At 42.1% G+C, this 13,387-nt stretch overlaps 2 protein-coding genes across 2 annotated transcripts in view; one reads left to right on the top strand and one right to left on the bottom strand.

The window, feature by feature from the left end:
* The window catches only part of LOC129187317 (lactase/phlorizin hydrolase), a 17,763-nt gene extending 17,082 nt beyond the window's left edge, over nucleotides 1–681 (top strand). The window contains exon 18 of the mRNA XM_054786393.1: nucleotides 649–681. Coding sequence (XP_054642368.1) covers nucleotides 649–681 — 33 coding nt within the window. The remainder of the gene's footprint in view (nucleotides 1–648) is intronic.
* Nucleotides 262–13,387, bottom strand: gjc4b (gap junction protein gamma 4b). Its single transcript, XM_054787333.1, has 3 exons — nucleotides 13,068–13,387; nucleotides 2,248–3,427; nucleotides 262–1,426 (listed from the first exon to the last, which is right to left on the bottom strand). The coding sequence occupies exons 2-3, from the start codon at nucleotides 3,392–3,394 to the stop codon at nucleotides 1,413–1,415; spliced, it is 1,161 nt and encodes a 386-aa protein (XP_054643308.1). The 5' UTR covers nucleotides 3,395–3,427; nucleotides 13,068–13,387; the 3' UTR covers nucleotides 262–1,412.

Here is a 13,387-nt window from a genome sequence, read left to right as displayed (position 1 = left end):
AAATGAGAGCGTGAAGCGTCAGAATGCATCACCAAGTGTACTGTTCGTCTCTCTGTCGCTTGCGCCGACTTGATGCTTTATGTTATATGGAATTCCTTACGTAACACGATGCAAAAACTTTACATAAATTCTTTACATTCAGTGGAATTTACGTAAAAGGAGGTTTACGTTATGTGAGGTACTACTGCACTGGCTAACCGAATGCTGAAAAAAAGCACATTAGAACGAAAAGTAGATCAAAGCCATTCAGACACGTTTTGGGTAGAAATTTTATTTGAAAAACTAAGCACAAAAACTATATCATTACAAAAAGTATAAAAAATTACAAAAAGCATTGTTCGAAAATAACTTGAGATGACAGTATTGGAGTCGGCACGAATGGCATAGTGGATATACTTCAAACAGAAACGATGGCAGCTGCAGAACACAATAAAGGCATTGGATTCACATTGATGTGATTGTGTGGTTTACAAGTCATTCACTTGAACAACAGAAGTCCATAAAACATTGATTGAATGACAGTTATCCCTTTTTCCTTAAAACAACACAAATACACAAATGAGTGTTGAGAAGACAAGTGTACCGAATTCTTTCAAAATAGGGAACAAGTTGCACTTTGTACCAAAAACATTTTTCAAACTGTGCCAGTTCCACAGAGTGAATCAGGCAGCGGGGAACTAAGACAGCAGTGATTTATAACAATGTAATACAAAAGACAATATTTAAAATGAACGGATAGAAAAAACGTATCAAAACACTTTGAGAACAACAATATTAAAGAGTTACATGTTTTTCAAGCATTACCCAGGTTTGTTTCTACCTTTGGACAGACACATTGAGTGTTCAAGTTACCATAGCTGGCACCATACAGTATAAAAAGCGAACCGCACTTGATAGCCTGTGTATGATGACAAGAATCTGCATCAGCGTTTTCTCCGGTACCGTTCTTTAGCAAGCACTCACTCACTCTTCACACACGACACACGTTCCTGAAAAAAAACAGCTGGCTTTGCCAAATGCACAACATATGGGATTCCAGTTCTAAAGCTGACTTCAGATGCACCGACTGAACATCCAAGCATTGCAACTCTTAAATTCTGACTCTAAGCTCTAAGTCTCATAACAAAGATTTAATCAAATAAAAAAAAAAGAATAAAAGAAAAGAAGCTGCCCTGAGGGAGAAGAACATGTTAAAGCACTTTGGATCTTCAGACGGACTGATGCCTCAAGTAATGTCACTTTTCTCCTCCTCCCACCTTAACACTGAGATGCTTGGGCTGACTTCATTCACCTCAAGCAAATTGCTCCCATCTCATTCACACCTGATCACACACTTCCAGTTTGTTTCCCTTGTGTCCATTCACTGCTCCAGATGTCAATTCCAGTTTCAGTGTCAACTGAGCTGATGACACCTAGGCACGCATACCTGTCGGGGGAGAGATTGGGGCGTTAGTTCGGCATTAAAATGCTCCAGTGTTTCGTGTCACTAAGAGCAATACGTTGGAACCCGTTTGTGTCGACACCCTTCCGACTGGCTGACTGACAAGATGCGAGCGGTTGTCGAAATATCTGGAATCAAATCAGAAACAAGCCGTTGCCATTAAAAGGCTGTCTCACTGTGCCGTTTAAATATGAAGACGATCATCATGTGGCAAATTCAAATTGTTTTTGCCATGGATGGTAGACAGAACAGCGTGAGGAATATCTAAATACGCGTTTAAGAACATCTGCTTAAGTATGAGTAATGTCTTCCTTGAACCCGGCTTACGGCATATCGAACGCCCGAGTGACATTTGCGTATGTCTCTTTGATACATGTGCAAGTTTCATCCAGCAAGTAACAATCTAAACCAAAAGAAATTAAATGGGTGCGTTTTTTTTTTTATATGTGGAGGTACAATCCAGGCTAATACGGTCACGTTTTTATTTTGAAGCATTTGCACTGAACAGGAATTTTATGCACATTTTAATGCTGTGTAACTAGACAAGCGTTTTCTTACCGGTGTTTCACGCTGCTTAGAAATAATGAGGAAGTTAACAATACGACACACGTCCACATCAATGGACTGATTCGTCACAGAAATGACCCGTTTGGCAGGCGACCATGTATGTCAACATCCACTTAAGCGCGCACTTTTTTTTTTTTAATAACAAGAGAACACGGTGGACCAGGACTTGATGAGTTGGTTAACATAGACAGTGAGCAGGCTCAACTTAAATGGGTTCCACTTCCAAACAGAACAGTTACCTTTACCACACGTGCTGCTCTGCTTCTCCTGGGCAAAGTTGAGTCTGTTCTGCTCAACTGCGGTGCCGTTAGATTCCGGGCTGCTGCTGCGAGACGGGCTGAGCTCCTCGTTCTGGTAAGCCAGGTCGAGATGTTGCTGGGCCAGCTTCAGGTGTCTACGCAGCCTCTCCAGCTCTCTTGAAGAAGCCTCATCCCCGAACGACTCGCGGCCGGAGTCTGCCAGGTTATCCCTGAAGCCCATTTTCCCCGAGGGGTCCTTCTTCAGGGCTGTATGGTAGCCTGGTGGCGCGGAGGGTTGACGGCAGATGGAGGATCTCTGGCTGGCCAGTGCAGAGTGACGAGGGGTGGGAGGTTGGGACCGGGGAGCACAAAAGCAGTCACGAATACCGCTGATGCCAAGGTGAACGATCTCGAGCACAGTGAAGAGCAGACACAAGGCACTGACAGCATACATGGCCAGCAGGAAAATTGTTTTCTCTGTGGGACGTGAGACGAAGCAATCCACCGTGTGTGGGCAAGGAGCACGCGTGCACACATAAGACGGCGACACCTCCAGTCCATAAAGGACATACTGTCCAAACAGGAATGACACCTCAAAAATGGCACGTGACAGCAGCTGAAACACGTATACATTCATGAGGCCGTCTCGTTTGATGCGACGGCGTCCGTCGTGCTTTTTGCTGGGCTTCTCCTCAACTTCCTTTTCCTTCTCTGGCTCGATCTCTTCCAGGATCATCGGATCCTCCTCGCCATTATCCTCCGCTTCCTCGTAGTCCCGGTTGGCGCCACGGCTCACGATTGGCATGCGCTTTCTTCCCCGGGGCCGGTAATCAACGTCCTCCATGCGGGCGATCTTGTGCATCGCAAAGCCAAGGTACATAATGGTGGGGGTGGTGATCATAATCACCTGAAAAACCCAGAAGCGAATGTGCGACAGGGGGGCAAAGGCGTCATAGCACACATTCTCGCATCCAGGCTGATTTGTGTTGCACACAAATTTACTCTGTTCATCGTAGTATATTGACTCTCCGCCGACGGCAGTCAGCACGATGCGAAACACAATCAGAAGGGTGAGCCAGATTTTGCCCACGAATGTGGAGTGATTGGAAATCTCATCCAAAAGACGAGTGAGGAAACTCCAGCTCATTTTGCCTGTCGATCAGCTGCGATTATCCCAGATCTGAAAAGGAGAAAGACAAATTAATGTGGGTCTTTTTGCTGAGAGAATGCAGCATGACAGAATGGAGATCACACAGAGAGTCGTCAGTCAGTAATATGTGGAATACGGTGGCTGAGAAGTGCAAAACACATTAAAAGAAAGCAAGCCAAATCACAGTTCCCCTGTTTATTTACTTTTGCATGACAAATGACTGTTGCCACTGTGGTTCATAATACTGTATGTGTGCAAGTTCAGATTCAGCCTATGGTCAGCAGGTGGCGCACTATTACTGCATTACAAATGAGACTAGGGAACCGTCACCAAACCATTGAAGAGTAGATGTGATAAAGCCGACAAAAAAAAGTGTCACATCATTATCATTAAGTACTGGGCCTTAGAAAATAGTACGACGTCTCATAGTTTGGATTTTGATGCTCCCACAACGTGCATGCAAATACCACACGAAAGGCACAGATGTACTACAGGAATGGGGGTAAAACAGGGTACAAGCCCCTTCCGGGTGGTCTAATTGTAATTTGTTCATCTTTTTGTTTTGCACTTCTCGTCTGTAATTTGGTTTGCTTTTTGTTAACGTGTTCTGCACTGCTCGGCCACCGTAGTGGAAGGTAGTAAAAGTAGCTGGACACACCATTCACTCTGTCATGACAAACATTTGAAAGCAAGCACTGTATGCAGCCACATTTGTTCTTGGTGCCCCGTGTTATCACTCATAGCCGCAAGGGGGCGCCTTTGTTTTGAAAAAATGTAAAACATCGAATGAGTCTTCCCCATGTTTCTTCGAGGAACAAACCCACCATTGTTTTAAATCCTTACATTGGAAATCTAAACACTTGTACTATGTACGGTAACAGTACCACCAAAATGTCACCACTTTAGTCAGTTTCTCTTCAACACACATTTGACTGGAATTCATTGTTTATCGTCTGACTGAAGCCTCCAGCCTAGTAGAGAGCAGATCGTTAAAAATACCAAAGAGGCGACAGAGCGATCTTGTGGTTTCACACCATCTGTGACCAACCTCATAACAACTTCTGCTGAGTAATAAGCTACTACTATGAAGCATGCTATGGAAGTGACAAAATAGGTTACACAAATGCACCATTTGTATTTAAGGGATATATATTTATATATTCCACAAATGTCCTACTACTAGTGATGGATTTGTATTTTTTTAAACTAACTGAAACCAAGCGACTGGCCAACCACGTATGGAGAGTGACTAAGCACCTTTGATACTAATGCATCTCACCCAATCAGAAGAAAATTCCAAAGGACTGCTTGTTTGTATTGGCCTACTTCCGAGGTATGACTGAAAACACTTACGAATTGACATTTAACATTAGTCACAGACAGAACTATTCCTCGACAAATAAAGGCTTGGAAGGAACTACACAAGTTTCTATTGTGCTGCAAGGAGCACAGACCCTCATAATTCTTCAGCAAGGATTTGCCGTTTCAGAGGCGCCTTTCAATCGTTGTCAACTTTTGATTGCAGACACATGGAAGACACATTATTCTTAAATCCCTGATAGATGTAAAGCAAATACACACACAAAACCTGCACACAGGATGAAGTAAGGACATTGTGTGAGGTCATGAAATGCGAAGTTGCACTTGAAGTTATGTTAGCCTGCAGTAAAAGCAGAAATGATTGATGTGTTCCTTCACCTCTAAGATCTTAGTATTCACATTTTCCACTGGTAGATTGAAACTCGGTTGTAAGTGTCGCATGAAATTTAAAAAAGAAACAAGGTTTAAGACCATAGACTTTGAAAAGTCCAATCCTGCACTACAAATCTGGTTCATATAATTTTCTGTCCGACATTCAGTGTTGAACTGCACAAGCGAGGCCATTGCTGCCATTGCAGCAGAAGAGTGATTTTAAAGTTCGTTAAAAAATCCTGAGGGTCGAGAAAGAAAATGTGCCGGCCTCAATAAATTGACATATGCATGCGTGTTTGTTTTCCTCCTGTCAGTCATTCAGTCTCTTAGTCCCAGTGGGCGGAGCCAGGGCTGCTAGCGACTGACAATGCTGCAGTTCAATGCCTGAAAAAGGACTTCCTCCCGAGGAATAAACTCACTCTGCAAGTGAGCAAACGCGAACATGAATCAAGGCACAAAAGCGAAGGTTTCTAAGGCGAATGCCACTGCCCCAGTGTGAGAATATTTCGGTTTTAAACAGAATTAACAAGGTGAGCCCATAAACACAGACGAGCCGATATGTTGCATTTGTTTGAAAGCAGTGGCGATGAAGAAGGGGAAGACGACCATCTTGCATGCGCATCTCTAACACAACCTTCCTGTCTCGTTTTCCCAACTGGGAAAATAAACTGCCGCTTGAGGTGCAGCAGAGCCTTCGTCCCGACAGTCAACGCTTACTGAGGCGTTTGTCAGCAAAGGAAAAATAAACAAAACAGCACAAAATGGTGCACGCTCGCACACAGTGTCATTCGCTAAATGCTTGTTAAGAAATAATACCCAATGTTCATTATTTATTAAAGTGCAATTTTGTTTACAGAGAGTTGAAAATCTGCATGTATTGTTTTTATAGTTGTGTGTGTTTTTTATTGGAGTGCTTTTTTTCTTTACAGAGACCAGAGTCTATTTTCTATTGTTTTTGGTGCAACTTTTGCTAAGAGAGTCCGTTTTATCTTCATTGGTCTTTGTCTTTTGTTGTTTTTATGTTGTTTGATTAAATATTATTTAAAAGCTCTTGAAATTCCAATTCCAATGTTAAATACTCTTGAGAAATTAAAAGTTTACTGCTTTTGATACGGTGTCCTCACATTATTATGCCATATATTTTCATCACAATAACGAAAAAATGGTCTCAAAATAATGTTGACAATAATATCGTGCAATAATTTGCTGGACAATTGTTGTCCACGACATTTGTTAGCGTGACAGGCCCAGTGGCGAGTTGTCCATGAAGACAGACTGATCTTCAAGACAAATTGAACCCCTTACTGATGCTGTCTGCAGCCCCATAACCAAAAGACAGCAGAGGAGGGCTTAAAAAGGTGAGCTGCACTTTTCATCATCCACAATCCTTATGTAAAACATGAACACACGTCTCTCTTTTCTGTGCGTTCGAAAGATATAAAAACAAATAAAAAGAGACAGCTCATTACTGCATGGAATGGGACATACCTATGCAGTCTACAAAGACTGCTATTAAAGCACCTCCAAACAAATACAGTATATATACACACACTTTTATATAACATGTAATACTTGTAGTATTTTGCGTATTTTGGCCATTCTCAGCATTACCGGAACTCTGCGCATTGTTTTCACATACCAATATAGAAACAAACACCTACACCTAGCGTTAACGTTTCCAAACTCAGAAATAAAAACACAGCAGCAGCGGTGTTTGCTCAAATATGCAGCCTTACCGTTTTTGTAGTGTTCTGAGGCGTTGTGAGCCAGACGCTGACGCACTGCGGGCGAGTCTGTGGTGAAGCTAGTCACTAGCCGGTGTGTTATGGCTAAGTTTCATGGGCGCAACAATGTTCCATCCATCCATCCATCTTCTATGCCGCTTAACCTCACTAGGGTCGCACGTATGCTGGAGCCTATCCCAGCTGACTTTGGGCGACAGGGTACACCCTGGACTGGTCGCCAGCTAATCGCAGGGTACATATAGACAAACAACCATTCACACTCACATTCATACCTATGGACAATTTAGAGTCGCCAATTAACCTAACATGCATGTTTTTGGAATGTGGGAGGAAACCAGAGTTGCCAGAGAAAACCCAAGCACGCACGGGGAGAACATGCTTAATGGGCGAATAAGTGGGCCCCATCCATACATGCAGTACTGAGCTGTCTGTTTTTATATCTTTAGAACACACAGACAAGAGAAAGACATACAGTACGTGTTCATATAAGGATAGTGGATAATGGGCGAAATATTTTTTAAAAAGTGCAGTTGTCCTGTCACGTATCAGTTGGCTGCCTATTTGGAGATGATACAGCGTTTTGGTGGTGAAAGACCCTACCATCATAGCACAGACTGGGGCCCTCAGTCAAGAGGGACACCTTTTCTCCGCTTCCTAGTTTCTTGTTTTCACATGTTGATAGCTCTACTTACAGTCTGGTTAATTAATGAAGTTAATTACATGGATGGCACCGTGATGATTGGTTAGCGACCGGTCCAGGGTGTACCCCGCCTCTCACCCAAGTCAGCTGGTATAGACTGGGATAGGCTCCAGCACACCTCTGCCACCCTAGTGAGGATAAACGGCATCGAAGACGGATGGATGGATGGCACACTGATGACCTCTTTAAAAAGAGTGGAGGGGGCTACCTTGTTATGAATTGATGAAATATGTCAACCAGAAAAGAAGCTTTGGGGCGTACTCACACTAGGCCATTCGTACCGCGCTGGACTTGAGCATGTTTCCCCCTCCCCCGCTGGCCTGTACTCTTGGTGAGCATTCAAGATTCAAACAGTTGGCTTGCTCCATCACTTCTATACAGCTGCGTTACTGTAATTTACCCGACTCTCTTATTTGGAGTTGTTCAGATTACTTCTTTTGAGCAAGGTGGCAGCTTCCCTCAATTTCTTGCGATGGGAGTGACCATATTCAAGATGACGCGTCTTTATTATGCACACAAATGTAGTACGCCCTAAACAAACAGGTTGCTGAGGCAGACAGCTTTGGCCATAGAAAAATCTAGGAACTCCCAGTGTATGTAAAGGGAAACAAATAGACATTAAAACTGTCAAACTATGTGTGCGTGTACTGACTGACTACATTACGACCCTTCCAAATAAAAATTGCAAAAAAACGCCAAGTTTGTGTGGAACATTTTGTCCTGTTTAAAACAAATAATCTACAATATCATGTTGATTTTATAGTATAACTTCCATCGACTACATTCCCTAAATCGACCATCAACAATCCATCAGCTAAAATATTAGCAAACTGCAAAAGTAGTGCAAAGTAGTGATGACCTATGTAAGGCAATAGCCCCCTCTTATCAATCAAGCTTTAGTCATTTACCTGGGATTTTGAAAAACTTTGCAAGCATTTTCCCCAAAAATAAGAAGAGGTACTGGAGTCTGGAATCAACTGCTTGTATCAGAGTGTCAATACAATCCGATTTTTGCTGATATCAGACGGATATCAACAGCTGATTGGGACACCCCTGTTTAAAACAAATCCCCAGGGACTTTTGAGGAGAAGGCTGTGTACTGTATGCTGATTGGTGGAACACACTCATAGTCCACCATGTTTAAGCTAGTGTGCGGCTGAAAACTTGCCAACCTTTAAGAAACGTGTACCCCCTCCACACACGCTCACAAAACCTGGAAAAATAAAATTTTGTAAAAAGTTGACATATTTAAAAAGAGAATCCTTTGTGTAAGTAATATGAACATTACTCGCACTATCTTATGGATTTTTTGTTTCTTGCCATTTTTGCATTTTTTTCAGTTTTATTACTTCGACAATAGGCCGCGGGCTAATAAACCGCAGGCCTCAAAAATCCCCTAAGCCGGACTTTGGACACCCATGTTTTAATGGCTACTTCTTCAGAGTTGAGCGTATGTTGTGACAAACCACAACTCTTCTCAACAATTTAGCTCGTTAGATCCTTCGTCGCAAGCAAATATGGTAATTAAAGAGAGACGGGGAGTGTTATTGCAGCTGGAAGCAATCCGAAATTGGAGGAGGCGTTCGTGGAGGTGGGCTGTACGCTCTCTCAACGAGTTGTATACACACAAGAAATAATGTACCAAAAGCCGACCAATCTCAGCCTTAACGGTCCCGCAAGGTTAGATTTCTGGAGGTGCACGCGATGCTAAGCATGAGGATTGTTTTGCAGGGATGAGCGTATTCAAGGGTCAAAAAGTGTGGCGAGTACAAAAAACGTGTCTGTGTCGGCAGGTCTGCAAGTGCCAGTGTGGCGATTCGGAGTTGAGAATGATCAGACATGATAAAATGCTTATGTTTTAGGCTCTTGCATTCATTAACCACTGGCATTCAGACTTCGTCTGGATTTGGCCCGTCACGATAATCGAAAGATTAAAAAAATTGATCATTTTGACGGCTTCGATAAATTGACATGTGCTTATATGCCTGTTCCTTTTCTTCGTCTACCTGTACCACACAGGCTGGATGACATGAGGGTTCTATGACAAGAGGGTCTGTGCGTATTGGTTCTATTTGTCAGCCTTTGTCCCAGTACATGTAGGCGGGGCTACTAGCGAGTGGATACACAGACAGAGTGCTCGCAGTTAGCAAGCAAACGCTAACATGAATGAAGGCACAAAAGCGACAGTTTCTAAGCCGAATGCCACAACTCCAGTGTGGATGTGCAGCAGAGCCTTCGTCCGGACAGTCAGCGCTTACTGAGGCGTTTGATTGGCGGAGTAAATTTAAAACGAAACAGCGCAAAACAGTGGGCACACACAGACAGTGTCGCTCGCTACATTGCAAAAGAAATGCAACTTTTCAATACGGTTGCAAAGCCAACATTTCGGGAAATATTAGAAATGTTTGTCAGTACAAATTGCCTTGGAGAATGTAGATGTCACAGTTGAGTGAAAGAAGACGTGTTGAAGGACAATCAGCAACACTGCATTTTACTCCACTGCCACAGATATGTGGTCCAGCTCAAATATGACCCCCTACATTAGTTTAACTATACACTACATAATTGCATGCGTAGTTTTTAAATTGGAGTATTTTTTTTCTTAACAGAGACAGGGTCTACAGCAGGGGTCACCAAGGTTTTTTCTTGTGAGAGCTACTTTTACAAAATGAAAATGGCCAAGAGCTACTCATTTTTGTAACAATTATTTTTATAGCTTATTTCAACCCGAACAAAAACGAATATGCTTGTTTTACCAGAACATTAACAACATGCTGGTATCCACAACTCACATTTTGCTTTTCAGAATGCATTTCTTTTTAGTGTTCTCACATTATTGACTGAAAAGCTGAATGGAAAGCAGGCTGGAGGGCGCCTCATGTGGTCGTGGGGGGCTACCTGGTGCCCGCGAGCACCACGTTGGTGACCCCTGGTCTACAGTATATGGGTAACTTCTGTGTCAAGCTAATGTGACTCACATAGGTAAACTATACTAGAGTACCATCTACTGGTTCAAATGGGAATTAGAATTACACCTCTCATGACAATTCATGAAAAAATGGTCTCAAAAAATGTCAATATCGAATATAGACGATGATGATTTGTAGCACAATTACCGACCAGCAAAGTTTGTTATCGTGACAGGCCTAGTCCGGATCATTGAACAGAAACTATACAATATAAAGAAATAAATGACCTTCAGTTCAAGAGGCAAAAAACACAGCCTATCACTCGAATGATTGAAGATCGCAACTCAATGTTCATGTAAGTGAGCGACTCCAACATGACACACAATTAATTTGGACAGTTTCTTGGAATTTACTGCATATTAATCATGTTTTGAAGCGACTGAGGCAAAATGGGGAGAACGACTTGGCTTCACCTAGCAGAGGTGCTGGTGATTTAGTCTCTAGAAGAACATGACATCAGCTATATCTATTAAGGACTCTGGGCAGCTTTATTCCGCTCAATACAACTCTGGCATTGGAATATGTGTTTAAAACATTCAGAAAGAATCTTCAATCCTGTTAAAAATATTTCAAAGATTGATCAACAATTGATTAAATGAGCCTACGTTTTCCAACAGTCTGGGAAGGAATCTTAGCCAAATATCCATGCGCAGTGGTTACAAAGCCTAAATAGTTTACATCTACATTCTATGTTTGAAAGCAACCCTTAATGCGCGTGTTGTTCTTTGATGCTGTAGTGATTCTATAACCGGGCAGAGGTAACGTATCTAGGTGGTCATGGTTGCTTACGACAGTGACTCACTGCTGCCTCTTGTGGAATGAAGTGGTATTCCCCAACATGTTATTACAGTACACAATGTTTGAATGCATGTAATTGTAAATTTTACTATGTAAACCTACAAGAAAACTTAATATAGTCTTGCACCCTCCGCCCCCCAGCAAGTGAAGTGCGCTACTTGACCAGAAGAGGCACTGTTGATTCAGTCTCAACTTTTCTGCACAAAAAAAAAAAAGACATGATGTTCGCTATGGCACTTTGAACAATGCAGACGTCTGTTATGCTACATTTAGGGCAGCAACTAACAGTTATTTTCTTAGGGTCGATTGATCTGAAGCTTGTTTTCATTAATCGAGTAATTGGTTAGGCCTTCGATGGACCGAATCAATATGAACCAAACAAAAAACTGTTGTTTGGTCTGCAACATATCAGAAAAAAAGAAAAAAAATACTGTTTTCCCAAGTCAAAGTTGATGTGTGTGAATGTCTTGTTTGGCTTAAAACACAAAAGATAATACATCTGCTTTCATGCATAATCAAAAAAAAAAGTTTACTTAATCACATCTGAAAAGCTGAATAGGATATTTAAATTTTAAATCAAAAACCGTAAGAGTTGAAATTAAGTTTTGATCGTTGCAGCTCTAGCCACATTATTCTAAAGAAAACACACAAGACATAGATAATGACGGATCAATGATTAACCAATTAATCAACTGGTATTTGGTTGTTTTTTCATTTAAAATGTAAATATCCTTTTCAGTCTCTCAAATGTGAATATTTTCTTTATTTACTTAGTCACCCATGAAAGCAGACCTATTATCTGTGTTTTAGGCAAACAATGATATGAATATACACACACATCAGCTTTGACTTTAGAAAACCAATGATAGACATTGTTGCCTCTTTTCTGATATGTTATATAGTAAACCCTATGGTTGCCCTAGTCAAATGTCCATTACTACTCCTAGTAATTAAGTGACAACAGCATTTTTAGTTGGGAAACAATCATTTTACCATAAAACAGCATAACAACGTGAACAAGCAGTGACCAAATACATTGTCACACCGACTGAGCCTCCAAGAATTTAACAGGAAAGGATAAAAGCTGATGTGGCTCCCACATCTGGGATGGTACTTAATCCCTCCCCAGGCAGGAAGGCCGAGTCCGCCTGAGTTTGTGGAAGTAGGCCAAACCACTGGCCAAAATCTGTGTCTGATGTGATGCAAATAAGAGAACATAGCCGGTGACCACATGAATCCCTATCATACATGTGCTGGGCGTAATTTCAATCGCATAAGCCTGTATAGTAGAAAGAATGGGCGAGGGGGGGGAGGAAATTCCACATTTGCCTCAAAGTCCTGAATCTTCCGCGTGGCACACATTACGGTTTTTTTCCCCCACTCAAGTACGCCGCAAAATCTGTTTAGATTCACAAATTGTTACTTGTAGCTTTAACCTATCATAACGTTAGAACTCGTGTAGTTTAAAAAGGTGAGCGGTCATTTGATTGGGGGGGGGTAAGTGAAGTCTCTCGTTCCCCTTAAACCCAAATCAATGCCACGAGTTCAAAACTCCCTGAAAGTTAGTTTGTGTTGCTTAAAACAAACCAACAAAAAGTATAAACACATAAAATGCCGAGATTGAGGATAACGCTTCAGTTTGCGCCCGTTTCCAGATAACGTGCGTGGCGCCAGGCGCACGTTAACGTAAAGATAGCATAAAACATGCATTTCCCAGCGGTCATTGTAACAGAGAACATTAAAACGTAGATTTCTGTCACACTTACTTGTCTCCTGGATGAAAAGTTGGAGTACAAACTTGAGCTGGGTTGTTACTATCGAGGGCTGCAGCGCCTTGAGATGCTGCCACGCTTTGTTTGCCAGTTGTGTGAAACAAGTACTTGTGATGTAACTCCTCTGCTTCACTCCGACGCCGTTCCGCTTGTCTATCTTCGAGAGTTTTTTCTTTTTTTTTCTATATTTAATCCCCTAAAAAGGACTCACGCTCAAGCCATTCGTTTTCTTCTCGGTGAGTCGCTGTATCCTTCTCTCCAGTATCGTGTAGTACCGCGGGGTTTAGACAAAGAATGGAGACAGTCTCCCCTCC

The sequence above is a fragment of the Dunckerocampus dactyliophorus genome, chromosome 9 (assembly GCF_027744805.1).
Source record: "Dunckerocampus dactyliophorus isolate RoL2022-P2 chromosome 9, RoL_Ddac_1.1, whole genome shotgun sequence".
In the NCBI taxonomy this organism is placed as follows: domain Eukaryota; kingdom Metazoa; phylum Chordata; class Actinopteri; order Syngnathiformes; family Syngnathidae; genus Dunckerocampus; species Dunckerocampus dactyliophorus.
Note: the sequence above shows the minus strand (reverse complement) of the source record. Positions and strands in the feature narration are given on the sequence as shown.

Excerpts from the sequence above, each read along its gene's own strand:
- gjc4b (XM_054787333.1), bottom strand. The coding sequence starts at position 3,394 with ATGAGCTGGAGTTTCCTCACTCGTCTTTTGGATGAGATTTCCAATCAC.